Source organism: Scleropages formosus, chromosome 1 (genome assembly GCF_900964775.1).
Source record: "Scleropages formosus chromosome 1, fSclFor1.1, whole genome shotgun sequence".
Taxonomy (NCBI): Eukaryota; Metazoa; Chordata; class Actinopteri; order Osteoglossiformes; family Osteoglossidae; genus Scleropages; species Scleropages formosus.
This window is the reverse complement of record NC_041806.1, coordinates 13,340,672-13,361,181: the sequence shown is the minus strand read 5'-3', so window position 1 is coordinate 13,361,181 and position 20,510 is coordinate 13,340,672. Positions and strand designations below refer to the sequence as shown.

Genomic DNA, 20,510 nt, shown 5'->3' with positions numbered 1-20,510 from the left:
TCCCATATAACTTTTTACACGTTGATAAAGTTACATTTTATCTGACGCTTTGCTACAAGGAGAACAGTTAATTTACCCATAAACTATAATCTGGGTTTTTTTTTTTTTTTTTTTAAGGCTAAACTTGCTCACTACAACCAGAGGAGGAACTGAACCGCCGACTTTTGTGCTCAAAGGCAGAAGCTCTAACCCCTACGCTACCAACTGTTCCTTAGCATAGAGGGCCAGCAGGTGGCATAGTAGTCCAAACTGCTTACCCGGCGCTCAAACGATGACAATGACCGTGCTACTGTCTGTAACTTGCTGTATATGACTCATACGCAGTAATAATGAATCATGACGGTGTATAACTTAGTGTTATACAGTAGAGTTCCTCAAAGTGTGTGTGGGGTCCACTTAGCACACACGAAGCTGAGAGAAAACCTAAAAACACAAATAAGCGAACAAGATCGAAATGTGGAAATCAAACAACTTTATTGATTTTTAATTTGACCAAAGTCAATCCTAAGGTAAAAGAAACAAGTGTAAAATATACAACAAAATAGTCGAGTACAGCAAACATAAAATTATTCTTAATGGAAAAGTACAAAACTTTCTCCTAGAACAGAATTGTATGCTAGTCTTACGAATTTGGAAAATATTTTTATACATATTCCTTGTCTGTGTAAGCTTCCTTGACACATTTATACATTTCCCCTTCACTCCTCTTAGAAACTAAATATAAAAGTTTTTTTCCCCCCCATTTTCCATGTGACTAGGATTCTCTGAAAAATGAGAACATGGCTAGTTTCAAGAATATGAAGAAACAACAAAAATGTGCAGGATGTCTGAAGGACAATCCCCTCCAGTGCCACACACTGTGGGTGTTTGTCTCACATGTGTGTTTTAGCTAGAAAAGCATTTGCTAAAAATTATTGTATAAACCTAGGAAAACACTGGTTGTTAAGGTCAACTCAAATCTGTACCATGATACCAAAACATGGCAAAAAATCCAAATGAAACTGAAGGAAAGCCCAGTTTTATGGTTGCTCTGCACTGCCAGTAAAAACGTGAAGACTTTCTCTAAAGCTTTTTAACGTGCCAATGCTTGTGAAAGCTGGGAAGTACCTCAGGGTAACCTATTTCATGTTGTTTTACTATGTTTAACCAGCAAGAACAGCTGTGTTTTATGTCACACAGCAGGTGGTAAAGTGTGAAAAGAATAAGCAGGTTGACACAAGACAAAGCTTAACTTCACTAAGTGTGCCTCTCATACCTCATCTTCCCTGTTGTTATTGTTACCTGCACTTCAGGCATTCAACATCTACAAACACCACATGCATCTGAGCATGCCATGGGATTCCCTTCTGCCTTTAGTCTTTTTTTCCCCCCCCCCACCATTGTTCTAGGGGTCTGAAAGAATGCCAAGACCAAGTAGTGTATCCACTAGCTGTGTGCATCTATGTACCCAAGATCCTTTGCACTGAACATGGTGATCATCTAGCCATCGAGTTGATCAGCTGCCAAATGTTCAGCTACATGTGCTTCTCGTGACACTACACACTAAGCTGCCATGATGTTTCTGCTTACTTTCCTTAGGATTGAAGATGTCTGACAAAAATCTTTCTTGTAGCTCCATGATGACAGCAGGTCACATGCCCTGAGCACAACACCATCAGAAAGACACTAATAACTGTGCACTTTAAAGTTGCCCATGATGTTGCCTTTATACTGACTGGTCTTTACAGCTCAGATTTGTTTGTTTATAGCTCAGATCACACAAATACCACCAGGGATATCCTAGCAGTTAAGAACAATATTACAGGGAGAAAAGGCTCCTTAAAGGAAATATGAAAATTTTTGAAGGCCAAATATCAACAGAAGTCCTTAAAAACTGGCATGAACTTGGACTTCAGTGCAGCACCAGTGTTAGTTGTACTGAAGTTACAGGCTATACACGGTTCAGCAAGCAAAAAAATGTGGTTAATAGAAAACACTAGGTACTCAGATGAAAAGAACACACTAAACAGACCAGCTAAGTTCCCTCAAAGAAAGAGTAGGCCAGTGTCTGACCTGGTCACTTAATAGCTGACCATCACACAAGGTTTGTCTACTTTTCCACTAATCGACATGGGTGGTGGAAACAAAGGGAAGTCTGAACAAATGAGGCAAAGTCAAGGAGAAGCTCTCAGTGTTGAACACACCAGCACTCTGTGCTGGTAACTACACGGTGGAACTCAACCCCAGAATGTCTGCAAGAGGCACAAGCAGATAAGCAGTACCTTTCCCAGTAATATCTGAGGAAACATTTTAAAGGGGTGAGCTTTTGAAAGCCTCTTCAAGTGGATTGATCCAACAACCACGGTGAAACACCAACCACTATCTGAACCATCTTGTGAGGAAAAACAAAGTGAGTCATGTTGAACAGGAAGGGAAAAGCTGGGGTTTTGAGAGCTAAAATCCTTTGTGTTGCTTATGTTGAGTATACTAAAAAAAAAAAAAAGTGAAGGAAAACCAAGAACCTATGATAGAAGCAATGGTGGAGCCAGCAAGATGACAGCATTTCACAAATATGCTCACAGGACACAAACTCTAGAGGTCAGGGACACTGCTATGGATTCCAGCCCCTGTGAGAATGCCTGTAAAACACCATGCACCTACAGAATGAGAATGGAATCAAGCTGGATGTCAACCAGGGAGGAGGGGAGGTGGTTGTTTCTCTTGAGTGTGTGAGGTGGACAGATCTAGTGGTTGACCAGACCCTGCAGCATCATCATGAGCCGCCGTGCTCTCTTGCTGAGTGGCCCGTGTGGCTCCATCTGCAGGAACTGGAAGAGCTTCTGTCTTAGCTGAGTGAGGACTGAGCTCATATGGTCCCGTGTCACAGGGTCACTGTGGTCCAGGTTCATCACTGCATCTTCGAGGTAACTGAAAGAGAACCGTGGCTTGACTCATTGAGTGACTTAATTCTGCAAAGGTAACATTTTTATGCTGTTTGTTTTAGAGCTAAAATGTTTCTGAGACCCTGTTTTGTAGTCTTAATCAAAGTACCTTGTAAAAACTAGCACTCAGGTAACATGTTCAATATGACAGAGAAAAAGGAAAGTGAATGCATGGTAATCTGCTCGCCTCTGCTGTGTGTGTGTCACGTTTAGAGCACCTGATCTTCAGCTCGGTGCGAGTGGCCAGGTTCGTGGACAGCTGCTGAATCAGCGACAGCAAGACCGGTTGGATGAGAGGACAGGGGTGCTGACCAAACACCTGCTGGGAGTCAATGGTCTCACACACATACAGCACCAGGTTCAAATCTGCAGCTGACAGGGCCTGTGAAGAAACATCACATACACTTCACATCAGTGACAAGAGGAGCATTACTACTAGCACTAAGGTTGCCCATTTAAGTAGTTCCTGCAGCTACAAGGGTTCTTAAGCATTGATTTCTATGGAAAGGTCAGCACACAGTGCAAAATACTCAACCCTAGCATCTAATGTCGAGGTTTCCAACGATCATATCTGATGAAAGCAGCACACAACTCTTTGTACTGCAGGATGCCAAGGTGACATTAGAAAGACCGAAAACTTCCTGGTACAAAACAGGTTTGACATCAGGTAAGACACAGCTGAATAAATGCATGAAGGAAATGTACTTGACGGCCATGAGTGCTCTGAATAGCAAAAGTGTGGGTGGATATCAGAGAGTGAAGCCACCTAACAGGTAAGATTCAGGGGTTGTACCAAGAATAAGCATATCTGAGCTCTCCGATTGTCCTGTGTTAATTAACTAATGAGCGTGATTTTTTTTTGTGTGCTTCCCAATGTAGCAGTTCACTAGTGATCACAAGAGGGCTCATCAATGATTTGTGTTCCCATCTTTAAAGCATTTCAACTACCATCTGACACTGCTAGCCAACACCCATGCAGGCACATCCATCAGCACAGTGAAGCAGAGCCCTGCTCTCAGCTATTTATTCACATTGTTACCCTTTGGACAGGACTGCCTGGATGCGATGACTCCAGACAACAGCAGGGACTGGATACGGCTAACTAAGTCAGCAACACGGCCCTGGACAATGGCTACAGCAGCCTTAGACTACAGCTTTACATTGACAGACCTTTTTACTTTTACATTAGAACATGTCCACACAGGTTCCTGCTGCCACAGTAGAAAGCACCGGGGGGGGGGGGGGGGGGGGGGACGACGACTATAGGTACTTGTTTACGCTCATTACTTTTGGTACGACCCTGATAAATCCCAAATATCTGTGATAAGACCACACTCAAAGGCAGGTTTGTTACTGATGGTACAACTGAGGGACACTGCTCACCTGCTGGAAGGCCTGGTTGATCTGCCCCTGCTGCAGAAGCTGCAGCACACTGGCCTGCTGCGACTGATAGTCCAGATGTGCCGTGGGGATGGGTGTGCCTGCGGCCGAGCGCATGGCCTGCATGATGCTGGAAGTGACCACAGCCTGCTGCTCCTTCATAGCCAGGCTTACCTCACCCTTGATGATGCGCTGCACCTGCGTCAGGATGGAATCCTGCAGGCTGGCAGGAAAAACAGCAGCAACCTTAACTAAAACACAGCTGGAAGACGCTGAAGGCTCCTCACATTAACCTGCTGTAGGTAAACAGGTCATGCCATTTCAATAAATGCTCAACATGAGACTTACTTCCCCACAATCACATGGAGCTGGTGTTGGACCTCTGAGCGCACGCTGGCAGTCACATTGGCAGCCAGCTGGTCTGTAGTATTCTGCAGTGAGTCGACCACCTGCTGGAGGTGATCAACAAGAGGGTCCCGGGCATCATGCTCACGTTGTTTTCGGTTCTTCAGGTGATTCTCCAGCTGCTGGATGTCTGTTGTAAAAGTGCCACAAGAGATGACGAGACAACACAAAACACAAGGCTGTCAAACTCAATGTCCTGTGAAAGGCACTGAACCCAAAACTGAACTGCGACGACGGGCTCATGCAAACGCTGGATCAGCAGAGACCCTCCAGTTCTCACATTCATGGGTTCCCTGTTTGAAGCTGTCGTTGATCTGCTGGAACATGGACTGACAGCCTTTCTCAAACACTGGCAAGACGGTGCTTTGGAAGGCCTCCTTGTAGGCCGACTGAATGGGGCCCTGCATGGCCTCAGCTGCAGCTCGGCCAATGGCATCTGTAGTATTCTGCAAAATGGGGCAGGGCTTCAACAAGTGTCATCACTAATGGAGTAAAAAAAAAAAAAACAATCAAAAAAACTAACAAATCCAGCTGGCTCTATGTGATGATACCAGAAGCACAGACCTTTGACTTGACGACTTTGGTGACATTCTCCTTCAGCGCTGCCTCCACAGCAGTTAGCTTGGTGGCAATCGTGCTGCTCAACTGCCCTGTAACAGGTTCCAGGCTCTTGGAGATGGCTAAGAAAGTGACATCACAGTGTTAACCTGCCTGGAGATGGTTGGTCAGCAAAAGCCTTGTGGTAATATCTATAGCACATGAACAAAGTGAACTGAACACTCAATGGTCTCAACTGTTTATACCAGTCTCTGTTGAACACAAGGCTGTGGAAATAAAAGACAGGAAATGCCATTTTCAGTTTCTGTTGAAAGGTTAATTAGAACAAAACTGGTTTATAATCACCCAAGATTGAAACTAAATGCATCAGGTTTTCCAGAAAATTAAACGGTCAAAAGAGATTAACAAAAATGATGTCCAACTGTCTGCTTGAGCAGGCATTTTCTCCACTGCTCAAGGTAAAAGCCATTTTGATGCAGATCAGCACAGTCAAGAGACCAGAGACCACATGCCGTATATGTTGCTCTAATCTCAGAACAGGAAGAGACTGACTGCTGCCAGCCAGACGCTGATGAAAGACCAGCGATAGGACAGATGAGCTTTAAATTGCCATCACTTAAAGAGAAATACCTACAAGGTCAGAGCTCCTCCTCCAGTGACAGCCAGTGCTGTCCCTGCTGAACCTGTCTGAAAGTCACAAGTTTACTGCTTCATGTTGGGTTGCATTACAGCATGCATTGATGACTGCTTGCTCTGCATAAGAATGACTTAAACCTAAATTATACGCATTTTCATTGATTCTGCTAATAACAAGAGGGCAATTCAACTCCTCATCCTGGAGGGCCGAGTCCAGCAAGGTGGACACCCACTCAAACCGTGTCAGAACTATACCTGCAGCACCATTTCACCCCAGATGGTCTGAAATGGTAATTTTCAGTTCTTCTCGTGGTCACTGTAAACACCCACAAAGCCGGACCCCTCAGGGCAATGCATTCCGTATGCTCACACGCACAAAGAGCAGCAGCAACAGGAAGTGACCTTACCCTGCGGGATCGTCTTCTTCATCTCATCGCGGAGTACCTTGTCCAAACGGTTGGAGACGGCTGTGCTCAGGGTGTGGACTAGCTGTTGAGTAAGCTCCTCCTGCAGCTCTTGGCTTCTTCGCTGTCCCTCTGCCAACACACGCTCCATGCAATGCTCTGAGGGGTGCTGAGGTCAAGGGTCGATATGGTCCTGCTGACCCAATGGACGAGGAGTTCACGGGTTTACTTCAAATGACAAAGCTTTCTTTCTCTTTACAAGGACTGAGTTCAGATTTCATGCCTCCCAACAGTTGAGCAAGATAGTTGTATTTATATGTACAAGCCCTATTTTGGGAAAAGTTGGGATTTTTCTAAAATGAATTAAAAAAAATCTACAGTTTGTAAATTTTTTTGAACCTTTAACAGAGAAATGTACAAAGAAACTACAATTTGGCTGACCAGCTAATTGTATTTTGTAGATATAAACAAATTTAGAATTTGATACCTGCAGCACACTCAAAAAGTTGGGACAGTGGCAAAATAAGAGTGAAAAGTTTATAGATATTCAAGAAACACAGTTTTGGAAGATTCTACAATAAGTAGATTAACTGGTAACAGCTGAGAGTATCATGATTGGGTATAAAAAGGAACATCCACCAAAGGCACAGTCTTGGCAAGCAAGGATGGGTCATAACTCACCACTTTGTGCCAAAATGCGTGAGAGAATTGTCAATCAGTTTCTCAACGCAAGATTGCAAAGAATTTAGATATTTCACTATCTACAGTACATAATATTGTAAACAGATTCAGGAAATTCCACAAAATCTCCGCAAACAAAGGCCATGGCCAGAAGCCACTAATGAATGTGCGTGACCTTTGAGCCCTCAGACAGCATTGCGTGAGAAACCATCATGCTACTGCGATATAGTCCTGTCCAGTCCTCATTCTGCACGTGCAACAGCATAGCTTCGTAGAAACAGAGTGCATGTGCTTGACTGGCCTGCCCTGCCAGCAGTCCAGATCTGTTTCCTATTGAAAATGCATGGTGCATCGTGAAGAGGAGAATTATACAACGGCAACCACAGACTGTTGAGCATCTTAAATTCTGTATCAAGCAAGAATGGGCAAAATTTCCACTTGCAAATCTACAACAGTTAGTATCTTCAGTTCCCAAACAATTAAAATGTGTAATTAAAATCAAAGGTGATGTAACATGGTGGTAAACATGCCTCTGTCCAAAACATTTTTCACTGTGTTGCAGGCATAAATTTAGAAATTGATATATACAAAATACAACCAAGTTGGTCAATGAAAACATTAAAAATCTTTTCTTTGTACTTTCGTCAGATAAAGGTTCAAGTGAATGAAATCACATATTCTTGTTTTTGTTGTATTTTAGAAAATAACCCAACTTTTCTGAAAAATTAGGTTTGTATTAACTTATAGTACAGTGCTGCAGCAAAATACAGTCATGATTAGAATGTAAATGACTCCTCTATCCAAGGTGATTTACAGTGTTTGTTACACTATAGTAAACTACCTATAGTCAGTCAGTCACAAACCTGCAGAGCAGAACAACACACAATCAGCAGTTTAGAGTCCCCAGTTCAACTGAAACACATCTTTGACTGAAGGAGCAAAGCCACACAAACTGACTGAGCCAAATTCAAACGTAAGTCAAATCACACAGCCTAGGGGCTGTGGAGCTCCAAGAACACCTGCTGCTCTCCTATGCCAAACAGACTCCGATAACTGAGCTGACTGAAAAGCACAAAACCCAAACGCTGAAATAATATTTTTTTTTTTTTTTTGATTTTGTTGGCTTCTTAGTTCAATTAATTTGCACAGTGTTTGCAGTTCCCACCTGCAGCTCCTGAGTGTTGGTGATCAATAAGATGAGGAACACTGAACATGTCGATGGGATGAATGTGTCTGCAGACAGCAGTGAATGGGAGTTTGTGGACACATCTTTTACTTTCAATTTTAAGTTGGTTTGTAATGTTTAATTTCAAAATCAATTTGAAAGTTAAGAAAAACACTACATTAAAAAGCTTTAGTAAATATTCTAATTATTAAAATACCAAATTTTTACAGAACTTCCAGCAGGTAGTCATAAGAGTTACTGCATCTGGACTCAGAGGTCACAGGCTCAAATCCTAGTCAGGTTGTAGTACCCTTGATACAGTAAAAATTACCCAACTGCATAAATGTTATATCAGTGTAAACAGTATAACATTAAGTCATTCTGCAGTGCCAGCTACATTAACAGAAACAGATATGTCATTTTACCGTTTTGTGGTCTGAGGCCTAGTGGAAAAAGTGGTGGTAGAGACAACTTGCATAGAAAGGTCTCAGATTGTAAGCTGAGGACCCTATGTACTCCTTTAATAGAAAAGCGGAGGGCTTGCAGACAGGGGCACTACCCTGCCACTTAACATGGGGCCTCTGCCAAAGCCAGCTCTGGCATATTTTGATACGTCACACTCGAGGTCCAAGGGCACTATAGTGCAAGAGCCAGGAACCCATAAGCTCAGCAGGGGACAGAGCGACAGGCTTGTCGCACAGGTTATAAGACGGAGTAGCCAGTTTACAGGGTTACACAACATCAATAGCACAGCCATTCTGGATTAGGGTCATGACTAAGCCATCGCAATTTTGCCACATGGGGCTGACCAAACCACCAGAGATACTACAGCACTGCACTGTGGCCCGTGGGGTTTAGGGAATTAACATCTCACTAACTTTTTAAAATTGTAAAAGGTTCTCTTTTCCCTCAGAATATGAACAACCAACCTTATCAAGTGCTGTCCCACAATAACTGGGGAGAGAAAAAAAAAAAAAAAAAAAAAAAAACACTAAGGATTAAAACCCCACATCGTACTCTATTCTTCAACCGGCCCTGAAAAGCCCTGCCACTTGACCATGGAGAAATGGTTCCAATGCAGTGTTCCAGGACCCATCTGGTTGAGGTTGCACCCTAGATGGAAGGATACGGTTCTGCTCCTGCTGCTGCACCACAGCCTGCTCAACAAGGGCCAAAACAGAGCTCTGCACAGCATCTATATGGCCGGTCAGCCGTTGCAGCAGCTCCAGCTGGTTGTGCCGCAGCTCCGACAGCTCCCTCTGCTGGCTACGAAGAAGCTGCACAAGCTCCTCTTGTGTCTCCAGGCTCACCTGGGCAGGTAGGAAAAAGCAGAAGGGAAACATTCCTACAGCTGCTCTGGGAAAAGGCTGTTCTGCTGCACTTGTACATCTGCATACTATAGTAATATTAAAACATGTAAACAGAATATTACTATTAAAGGAATGGTGACTGTACCTGAAGATCAGCTTGTCTGGGCTGCATGGACTCACTGCACAGTAAGAAAGAAAAAAAAAAAAAAGATACTTCTGGTCCACTATGTTTAGCTTAATACAAAATCTGCCTCAGCCCACCAATCGAACACCACCCACCCATCATCTTTTTTGCTCTTCCTCTTCAGTTTTGGGGATGACCTGGGTGACACCCTCCAGTCCTTCACTGGAAGTTTGTGGGAAGAGCGGGAAGAACAGTTCCCTGAAGATGACGCCAGATTCAGCACCTCGGCCTCATGGTCACTGCACACGTCAAAGGGGAAACCAACTAAATTCACAGCTGTACTGAGGATTTGGTCAGGACACAGAACAAAAAAAAAGTTTGCATTAGTTACAACACCCTAACTTACAACTGCAAAACTATGATTACAGCTTTTTTTTTTCCTTTCTTTTTTTTACTAAGACACAGGTCTTTTAGTTTTACCATCATTACTATTCATTTTTAGAAATGGATGCAAATGGCTAAACCAGTGTAGGTGGTTTAACACTAAGTAACTTTGAAGAACAACAAATCTGTTAAGCATTTTTATGTGCCTAAGTCCTCTGCTTCCAAAAGCAGAATAACCGCTGAAAAACAGAGGTGTTCCTCAGCTGACAGCAGCTGTCCCATCAGCATTATGACCACTGGACCTCAAAATTAAGATAACACCTGACAATAACACTCCATATGCTGTACAACATACTCAGCTGAGGGGCCAAATCTGTCACTGTTTGTTCAGGAACAACTTATCTTTAAGTAACAGTTTGTGATTGTATGTGTATGTATATTTTTCCAAAATAAAAATACAACAACAGGGCCCTACTAGCATTCTTATGTGTTAATTGTTTATACCGTATATCCTTATGGTCATTGTACAAGGCGGCATGGTGGCACAATGAGTAGTGTTACTGTATCACAGTGGTGGTGTGAGAGGATGTGGGTTCAGTCTCCACTCAGTCTGTGTGAATTTTGAATGTTCACCATAGGTCTGCGGGAGTGTCCGCTGGGTACTCCGGTTTCCTCACACAGTTCAAAGACGTGCTGTTTGTGTGTGTGCGCGTGCAAGACAGAGAGGAAGTATGTTTCACTAGTGTATGGATGAACGACTCATTGTAAGTAGGGTATCCAGCATTGTAAGTCACTTTGGGTGTGGCATGATATTACTACATAGTTGGAGAAAAGTGTTTGCTAAATCAGTAAATGTAGATATAAATAAGGAAATTTGAAAATAACTCCGTCTTAAGTTGAGAACCACAATACACATCAAGTTCTCAAAATGTCCTTTTTCAAAGTTTGTGGTGCAAAGATGGGACAGCACATAGTGACAAAGAAACAATTCCATCTTGAAAAATAACATTTTTCAGTAAGCTTGAATGTGTTTGCTCATCTTTGCTCCAAAATCATACAGACAAAAGGGGACTTTGAGCACCCAAGCCCAAAGTTTGAAGCACTAGATTCTTTATTTCAGTTGAGGGCATTTTTTGCTCCTACTTTTTCCAAAATTTGCCAGTTGTATAAAGAGTTTCCTGGAGGTAGAGGGCAAACCACGCTGTTGGGGTACAACAGGAAAGTGTCAGCGAGTCTCACCTCTGCTCGGCACTGGCATCCGGACTGCTGTTCCGCACTAGAGTGTACGAGTGCCTGCGAAAGGCAGACGTCTTCACGTCGTCACGAGAACTGCACCATAGGACACAAACTATCTGTAACCCCTGAAAACAAGGCTGTGGCAATACCTGCTGCATGTGGACTCGATGTGTCTTTAAGTATGTGTTGTAGGTCATGTGACCAGTGCCTTGTCAGCTCACCAGTCTGCCAGGCTGTTGCGTGTCTCCCTTGTGATGTCTGGAGCAGCAGGCCAGCTCACGGTACTGTCTGCACAAGCAGCTGCACCCTCCTGCGACAGGGCTGTCTCCAAAAGAGAAGGGGTGGAGTTAAGCCTCTCCCCATCAGTTGGAGCTCCACCTACAGTGCCACCCAATTCCTGGGAGGCACGGCCATGGTCTGACCCACTGTGGTTTTGTGGGGACAGCAAATGCAACGCAGAGGCTGCTGAGGCCATGCTGTCAGTGTGGAGGGAGGAGCTGAGGGGCTCGATCCCCTTTGAAACGACACCTCCAGCCACAGCCACGCTCAGTCCACGCTGCAGTGTTTCCGAGGCGATCTCTGGGATGTCTTGGGACATGGCTGTGGAAGCAGAGGAGATGACATCCGGAGAACGCTCCCGTGTCGGGGATGCCTGAGGGACACGCAGCGGCTCTATGGCCTGCAGATCCAGTGAGAGAGGCGGGTTCTGGGTCCCCAAAGAAACAGTTGCCTGTGGACCCAAAATCATGCATGAGGGCCAAGAGGTTTCCACTTAGCTGCATGTGTTCCTGCCTTGTTCACAGTACTTGTGTCCTGTTACCTGGCTGCTGCTAGGGCACAACTGGTCCCCTAGCCCTGGGATAAGGATGGCACTGGAACAAGGGCTGCTACTGGCTGAGCCAGACCTGGAACCAGAAGGAGACCCAGACGCAGAGCCAGAGGCAGAGCCGAGACCCAGGGCGCTGCTCTCAAGAGATCCCTTCGAGCTTTGTGTGAGCTCCTCACTAGCCCTGGGGAGGCATAGCCAGGAAATGTGTTGTTGGAATGGAGACTCCAGTCAAAAAGCAAACAACACTGTACAACCAAACATCAAGAATGTGGCACCACCTCTCTGGGACAGTCTACTAACCAGGACCAAGTCAATTCCCAAGCTAGTTCTCTTAAGATCATCACCCACCTGCCTCCAGCAGAGGTGCAACTCATAGCAGTCACCACAGTCAGACTGCTGACATTGCTGCCAGGGGAGGCAGGGATCTGGGGATGGGGTAGAAGGGGTCACACAAAGACAGCATATAACAGGTAGCAGTACTCCAGTTGACAAGTGGAAAAGTTTACTGAGAGCATCCTCTAGATTTTAACCGAAGAGAGAAATTTTACCGAAGCAGTGGGTGTCATGAAGGCATCGGGCGTCATCAGAGTAGGCTTCACACTGTCGGCAGGGGGCAGAAAGTCAGTCGGGGCTGGCATGGCAGGCAGCACACGGAGCTCGCTTTGTCCCGATTCCTGGTCCACGTTGGGACCTGCTGGGAGAGACATGGATCAAAGACACAAGGACACACTGGGAGCCACCCAGAGGAGGCAGTTCTCCATTTGTAGTTTAAAATACTCAAGGGAGGTACGGTGAATCAGTCTAACCAAAGTGGTCCTGAGAGCCTGAGGTGGGTGGGAAAAGCGAGCTGCTGGGACGCACAAGAGGCTGAAACCAGATCTGCACGTCCTGAAGGCACCTGCAGCAGGTAAATTCAGATGGTCCTTTAGTTCTCCCTGCAGAGAGGATCAGCAGTTTGACTGCAGCTGCGCACACAGGACACTCCCAATCCCACACTTACTTGGTGTGGACACAGTAGAGTTTGATCTGGATGCCCTCCTTGGACTCCACTGGACAACCCTGATTGCCTTCTGTAAGGAAAAGCAAGTGTCTATCACTGTCCTAGAGTGGAGAGCGCCACCAGGCAGACAAAAGACATAACACGTCAGAACTCACCCACAGTCATGCTCTCACTCTCCTCCTCGGGGGGAAGCACCTCAGTGTGACGCAGCCGGCTGCGGCTCACATCCTGCAGGCCAAAGCTGAGCACAGGGTGTGTGAGCAGGAACTCTGAGACAGCGGTGAAACCAGCCTGGCCCCTCTCCTGGTTCTGCTGCAGCTCCATCACATACAGAACCTGGAGGGAAGAACTATCAGTGTTCGCAGCCTAGCCCACACCCACCCCACCGCCATCACAGAACCCACCAACTTTCTGCACACAGGAACCGCCCATAATGTGCCCCAGTGCACTGGTGTTGTGAAGCCAGAGCCCTCACTCACCTTCCTCTGCACATCGCTCAGGATCAAGTACTCCGCTGACAAGTCCAGGACGGCTTTCATGCTTGGAAGCACAGCCGAATTGAGTGGGTCCGGCGAGAACCTGGACAGAGGGCAGGGAAGACAAAACCAGCTCACAGGCTGAGAGGCATGAGGGAAATGAAACTGAGGTAAAAACACTGTCAGTCGCAGCTGCTGGGAAACAACCAACATAACACAAAGGAAAATGTGCAACAACTTTGTGTAAATAAGACAGGACAAAGCCACACCCCTTGGAGGCTCACCTGATCGTCTGCAAGCAAGTCCACGATACCGTACACCACATCTTCAGTTCACGGTTCTGGTCAGCGCCAGTGACCAGGAAACGCCAGAAAGGTACACTGCACACATACAGGTGGGGTGCTATTAGACATACGTAACCAAGGACAGCAGTTTCCAGCAATGTCCATGGGTACTTACTCAGGGTCCTGTTTCTTGTGATTGTCACAGAAAAGCAGACAGGACAGCGGGCGCCCATCATGTGGTTTCCAATCATGTAGGCACCTGGGGGAAGGATACTCAGTCCTCTTTAATAAAGCAGTGTAGCTGCAGCTGGCTCCTCCCATTATAAACATATGTGTGACATGTGTAATCTGTAAGTCTACAGCAGCTCTGGAGCTCCCACCTGGGCTGGTCCTGCCCTTCAATATAGATCTGCCAGAACTTAAGGAACCCGTCGTGGCTGGCCGTGGCGAGGACTGTGCCATCTGGAGAGAGCGCGCCTTCACTGATGCGCTGGGGGATGGACGGACACACACACAGCATCAGGTGAATTCACTCACTCACAAACACACACGCAGGTGTGGGGCATGACTTAGGCCCCCTTACAAACTCCCATATCCTGGTAATGGGGCCTACCCCATTATGGCCCTTGACAGTGATGAAGCCCTCTGTCACATCATTGGCAGCTACCGGCCAGCAGCGATGGTTCGATCTGATGATGTCCAGATCCCAAACCTCAGCCTAGAGGGGGATGGTAGCACAGAACAGAAAAGATGAGCTGCTGTGGGATGGCACTGTGGATGCGATTAAATATGAAAGTAAAACAAGGAGGACATCAGCGTACTCGGTCCTCATGAAGCAGAGCCAGGGTCTGGCAGCTGTCCTCAGGGCCTTCGTCATTGTCTTCAGGAATGAAGGGGCACCAAACAAGCCTTCTGCAGGCGCTAGGTGATGTGTCGTCCGGTCGCTGAACATGCACCAGAATCTCCTCTCTGGGGTGCTAGTTAGGGAAAGGCCACACACAGGCAGGCACCCACAGACAAAGACTACACACAAACTACAGGCAAGAAAGATGGAGCAATCACACCCTAAACATTTAACCACCTTTTCTTATTGTTTTCCCAGAACACAACTACTACCTTTATTGATTCCATGTGCTACAGTAGGAGAAAAAATTAAAATGCTCTTTAATGGAAAAGGGAGAAACGTATTTTACTCACTACATCTCTCAACATGTGTCAGTGCAGTGATTGTGATGAGCACAGTGACACTTCTGACCCTTGAACTAAAGAGCCCTAATGGTCGATCTCTGACCCGACCACAGTCAGGATACTGGATCTTGCCTGAATGGCAGCCGAGTTGCCAGATGAACAGGTTTCCCGCCTCATCCAGGCAGGCCAGCTGTGATGAGTCCAAGTGGGCGAAGGCCAAGTCAGCAACAGCACCAGTGAAGCCCTTGAGCAGAGTTCGCTCCGATGTGCCCTGGCACAGCACGCGGATCATGTAGCTTCCTGCACCTGGAGATTGAGGAAACAGGTACCAGAGGTGAACGTCAGGCATAGGACCATTTACACCCAACTCTGCAAGCAGTAAGCAAAGTGGACCTTACAAAACACTATGGGTGTACATCTTGCACACACAAAGATGGAACTCACTTTGTATCTCACTTTTTGTCTCCACAAACTTCTGTTTGTGCCATAAACATGTTCCACATTCCTTATCCTCTTACTGATCCCTGTCCCCCAGTTTCCACATACTAGCAATCTGAAAACAATAGGTGCTCATTCACACCTGACATACAGAACAACAAAAATGACTGGGGTCTGTCTTATTCTCTATCTGATGCTGTTCTATATGTAAAATATGTCTGAAGGAACACATATTTACAGACATGAGCTGTAAACACTGTATAAAAGGAGCTGACTTAAGGCTGTCCAACATGCCTATTCTCTTAGTGTGCTCTGAACTGCCATCTATTGGTTCAGCAGATAAACACAGATCATGTTTTCTCCACTATCAGCAGAAATTCTACAAAAGAGCTCAGGGATGAAAATATACAACTCAAAACAAATAATTATGCCTTACCATGTCTGTATCTAAAGTCAGAAAACAGGTTATCCAACTCAAAATGTTTCACATACTGCACCAGAAGGGTCTCTGTGCAAACAGAGCGGTTCGGGCTGCATTGCACTTCAAAAAATCCATCTGGGGCAAACAGCATCTTGTACACACTTTTGTAACATCACAAATTTCACTATACTCATGCTTGACATCACGCAAAAAAATGAAAAGCACTGAACAAGAGGTCTAGACAGTTTTATTCTATTGCATTTAGTCTTTTAAACTAAACTAAAGCCACAACTCTTAGGCCTTGTACCGCATGGAGACTTGCCTTAGAGGTGCACTTCTAACCCTGTTCAGTCACCCAGAGAAGCACTATTGGACACAAGTGTACGGCTAAGAACTTGCACACTATCGACAAGGTGACTGCGTTACAGCTAGAGCCACAAGTACATAGATCTTGCACAACACTGTGCAGTGTACTGCACCCTCTGCAGGACAGCAATCCAAACTGCCACCTCTGATGGCACCCAACAGCAGCTAGCACCCCACCTTCTCCAGTCTCTGTAGCCTCACCAGTGGCACTTCAGCAAAATCTATAGTCAGAGGATCGCATCGAAGGATCCGAAAACCCCGCAACTGCAGCTTACCTCTGATGGCATATGCCAGGTAGGAGTTGGAAACCGCTATCAGGCTGCCATAGTAGTACTTGTGCTCCCAGTCATACTTGGCCACAGGCTTGATGGTGACCTGAGGGAAAGAGCAGTGGTCAGTCTGGATGGTAAAAGGGTCCACTGTGAATGACCAGAGTGCTCAGCTCCTTGAAGAAGGGTTTACCAAGGTCCTAAGAGTGTCAGCAGAGTACAACACATGCAGTTCTGCTACTGTTCTAGAAACTCTGCTACACAGCAGTGTGTGGGCACATCTTTCTATAGTATTTCCTCCTGCAGATATTTACATTTACTCACTTAGACGCATTTGTCCAAAGCGACGTACAACGGATACTATGGAGCGTAACTAGCCCACACACCTTATTCACCAAGGTGACTACATTGCTAGATACACTACTTACAAGGGGTTACTCATCCATGCATCAGTGAAACACACTCACTCCGTGACACTCATACACTATGGGGGAACCTGAACATCATGTCTTTGGACTGTGTGAGGAAACCAGAGCACCGGGAGGAAACCCACACAAACACAAGGAGAACATGCAAACTCCACACAGACTGAGCAGGGATCGAACCCACGTTCTCTCACACAACCCAGGCACTGTGAGACAGCAGCACTACTTGCTGTGCCACTGTGCATTTGACTTGGAAATTAAGTTAGAAAAATATAAAAACACACTTTCTGATTTGCTTAAGTTTATTATGATAAAGTGTTAAAGTAGGGGGGGCGCGGTGGCGCAGTGGGTTGGACCGGGTGCTGCTCTCCCGTGGGTCTGGGGTTCGAGTCCCGCTTGGGGTGCCTTGCGGCGGACTGGCGTCCCGTCCTGGGTGTGTCCCCTCCTCCTCTGGCCTTACGCCCTGTGTTGCCGGGTAGGCTCCGGTTCCCCGTGACCCCGTATGGGACAAGCGGTTCTGAAGATGTGTGTGTGTGTGTGTGTGTGTGTTTTAAAGTAGAGCACTGAAAGTGTTCTGTTGTTCTCCCTCCTGCTACTACTACTACTGTATTAATTTACTGTGAAACAATGAATACACACAGGTCCCCAAATATATTTTGAACTGTAAAAATATCATACAACATTTAATGTTTAAAAATGCATATAGCTTCTTGAGTCAAGATGTGAGATGATGTTTACTGCCAGATCAGGGAAAATTACTTGTACACAGTTCACACTTGAGGCATTTTCCATTACTACTTATATTAATGTAAATTCTCACTTAATGTAATTTTATTCCTATGTTTTGCTGGTGAAAACTGATGTTCTGTCATTGCGCTGTTGTATAAGTGCTGTTTCAGCCTTGTTCAGCTGAATCTGTATAAAATATTTATCTGCTGCACATTTTCTCTAAGTTGCACTTTTTCAGTCCACATCAGTTCCATCTAAATGGGACCCTCTGCACACACCAAAAAGGATACACATGTGCACATGCAGAAAACAGAAAAGAAGAGTGTGCGTTAGTGGAAGATGATGCCTCAGTGGATGTTTACCTTGTTGCTGCCACGGGCCTTGCTGCTAATGCTGGACTCCTGGCTCGCCACAATCTCCACATGGCTGGAGGAGATGGCAACGCATGTCGAGCTGTCATCTCCGGAAAGGTGGCTGGACGACACACAACAGACATGTCCAAACAAACTGGAATATTTTCTAATGCAAAGTGATTGTTCAGTGCATTTCCAGTGTTCCACATCACATTTTCCCCAGAAATGGCAAACTACATGCGGTCTTGCTCAGACATGAAGACTTCAGGACAACCAATTTACTCATACACTCTCACTCAAACACTTACATGATCTGTGAGTCCTGGCCATTCACACTGTCTGCACAGGGTGCTCTGTCCCCAGTGCTTAGGAGTCCAACTCCAAAAAGCCCGTTGAGTTCCCCATTGAAGGAGCTCTTCTTCTGGTTGTCAGCAGAGGAAATGTCTGGAGAGAGGAAGAAGAGTCTGAGTCCATGTGCATCTCTGAGCAACAACCATAACCAGGACAGTGACTAGAATGAGGCCAGGAGCGCAGAAAATTGTAGAACTGAAGGATTTCCACACCTGCTCAGTGAACTGAACAGCTCACTTAAACCATCACTATGCTCCCTCTGAGCCCTAGCCACTTGTACTGTGTTTATCAGAGCGAGAGTATTAATAACATCTAAAACCAAAATGGGCCCTGCAGCATGGACACAGAGGTGTACCAAGCTTTCAGGGAGAGCACATTGATGAAATTAGGTTATACCAGTACAAACTCAAACACATGATCAGTACCCCATTACTCCAGCCTCTTGTTTGTGCAACAGGTGAACATAGTAGGTGGCGGGATACAACTCAACTATGTGCACAAGCACTTTGTGTGTTTAACTATCACAGACAGAGCATCTGCTGAAGCTTCCATTTCATCTGTGCCTTAAGTGTGTGTTCATATAATGTGTGTGGTTTAGCCAGCTGTCTGGGTATGTCTCCATCATAGTCTCTAGAGTCTATGTGCACTTGTACGTGTTGACAGAGAGACAACCCCTCTCGTACATTTCATTTACTCACTGACGCTTTTGCGACTTACACAGTCAGTGTAAGTTACTATAATAATTATTTTGCAGCAGGGCAATTTCACTAGCAAATTAGGATAAGACCTTGTTGTTCAGGTAGTGGTGGAGGTAGGATCGAACCTGAGTGCGAACTTTGGGTCAAACTAACTAGCATAAGCTAAGGCAGCACATCTAGATCTACCGCTACGCTAGCCTAGGTGTATCCAACCACCACGCAAGACAGTCAAACTCCCCAGGCTGAGTGTGATCATCATCATGTGTGTCTGTATCCCTCTGCTCTGCAGTAGCAGTGTGTGCGAACAATTCGTACCACTCTACCCCTTACTCTGCCCAGTGACCCCCCGCGTCGCCCCCTCCACACGTCGAACCCGGGTCCGGACTGGTCCGCTCCAGTTCCTCGGCCCGCGGCCCTCCGCCTCAAGGCTGCTTCTTACCACTGCTGGTGGGCCGCTCCAGCTTTAGCATGTCGCGGAGCTGCTGCGTTGCGTCTTCCATGTCCATGTTGGCGTTGGAGGCCATGGGGTAGAGTGGATCACCGGAGGCCGCAAATCAGCACTCTTTGTCAAACACGTCGACTATTCACTACTAAGTCTCCAAACGCCGCATGAAGATATCGCCAGGAGAACGTACTTCCGCCTGGCGCTGACTCTAAATCATTCCCCCTTTTAGAAATCACGAATCTCACCACTGCTTCCGGTGTAACCCTTAGTAGACAGAACTTCCGCTTGGTGCTCACCTAAAACCGTCCGGCCGTTCGCACAGCTCTATCAGTCCAGAAGCAAATCGACTCCTTCAAAACGTGTCTAACATTGTATTTCACAACACTGATGAAACATCGTAATAGTTTACATGACATATAAGTTTTAAAATAAGCCTTTTCATCCACGTCTATTTTCATTACATGGTTTATGTACCTGGAATTCAAGCATTTATAGTGCAAAATGTACTAAACTGGGCCAATTTAGTACAAATTACCAGTAGGCTAAGCTACATGTATTGCTTCAGTTCATTGTACTTTGGTAAAGGTTTTTGACCAATAAAATCCTTTAAGTTTATTACAGGGGGGTGATTTAGGACCAAGAAAAGCATGAAAAACGGTAATAACCCACTGTGTACTTTTTCTTCCCCAACAAAAGTCCAGTCAGGATACATATTATACAAATTTAAAACCAGTTGCAGGAATAGCTCCAGGCTGGATACATTTGTTTTCACGTAGCACTTTTATATCCTCATCTTTGAACTGCTTTGATTCCTTCCATTGCTCACATCCAGTGTGTGTACATAGAACAGATCTGGCATATCTTACTGTATTCTCATATTAGCATTGTTCCTTCACTACCCTCTCAGCCAATCATTTTACAGTGAGTCATTTATCAGCCGGGGGGGAGAATTTGGTTGCAGTGCTACCTGGAACATCTTAGAAATCTGGATGAACTTCAGCTTGCAATAGGTATAAACTTTAAAAAGCAAGACA

The 20,510-nt window shown here is 45.6% G+C and overlaps 1 protein-coding gene across 1 annotated transcript; it reads right to left on the bottom strand.

Moving 5' to 3' along the window:
* Positions 1-2,457: 2,457 nt before the first annotated feature.
* On the bottom strand, positions 2,458-19,729 carry LOC108933994 (enhancer of mRNA-decapping protein 4-like). The gene is made up of 29 exons (XM_018751455.2): positions 19,471-19,729; positions 18,291-18,426; positions 17,992-18,103; positions 16,482-16,581; positions 15,104-15,287; positions 14,615-14,762; positions 14,407-14,511; positions 14,174-14,283; positions 13,969-14,052; positions 13,794-13,889; positions 13,513-13,612; positions 13,189-13,369; positions 13,034-13,103; positions 12,840-12,931; positions 12,582-12,724; positions 12,382-12,458; positions 12,025-12,214; positions 11,426-11,934; positions 11,208-11,297; positions 9,740-9,883; positions 9,606-9,639; positions 9,280-9,460; positions 6,308-6,463; positions 5,271-5,386; positions 4,987-5,152; positions 4,650-4,836; positions 4,305-4,524; positions 3,140-3,303; positions 2,458-2,907 (listed from the first exon to the last, which is right to left on the bottom strand). The coding sequence occupies exons 1-29, from the start codon at positions 19,553-19,555 to the stop codon at positions 2,724-2,726; spliced, it is 4,164 nt and encodes a 1,387-aa protein (XP_018606971.1). The 5' UTR covers positions 19,556-19,729; the 3' UTR covers positions 2,458-2,723.
* Between the last annotated feature and the right edge of the window lie 781 nt (positions 19,730-20,510).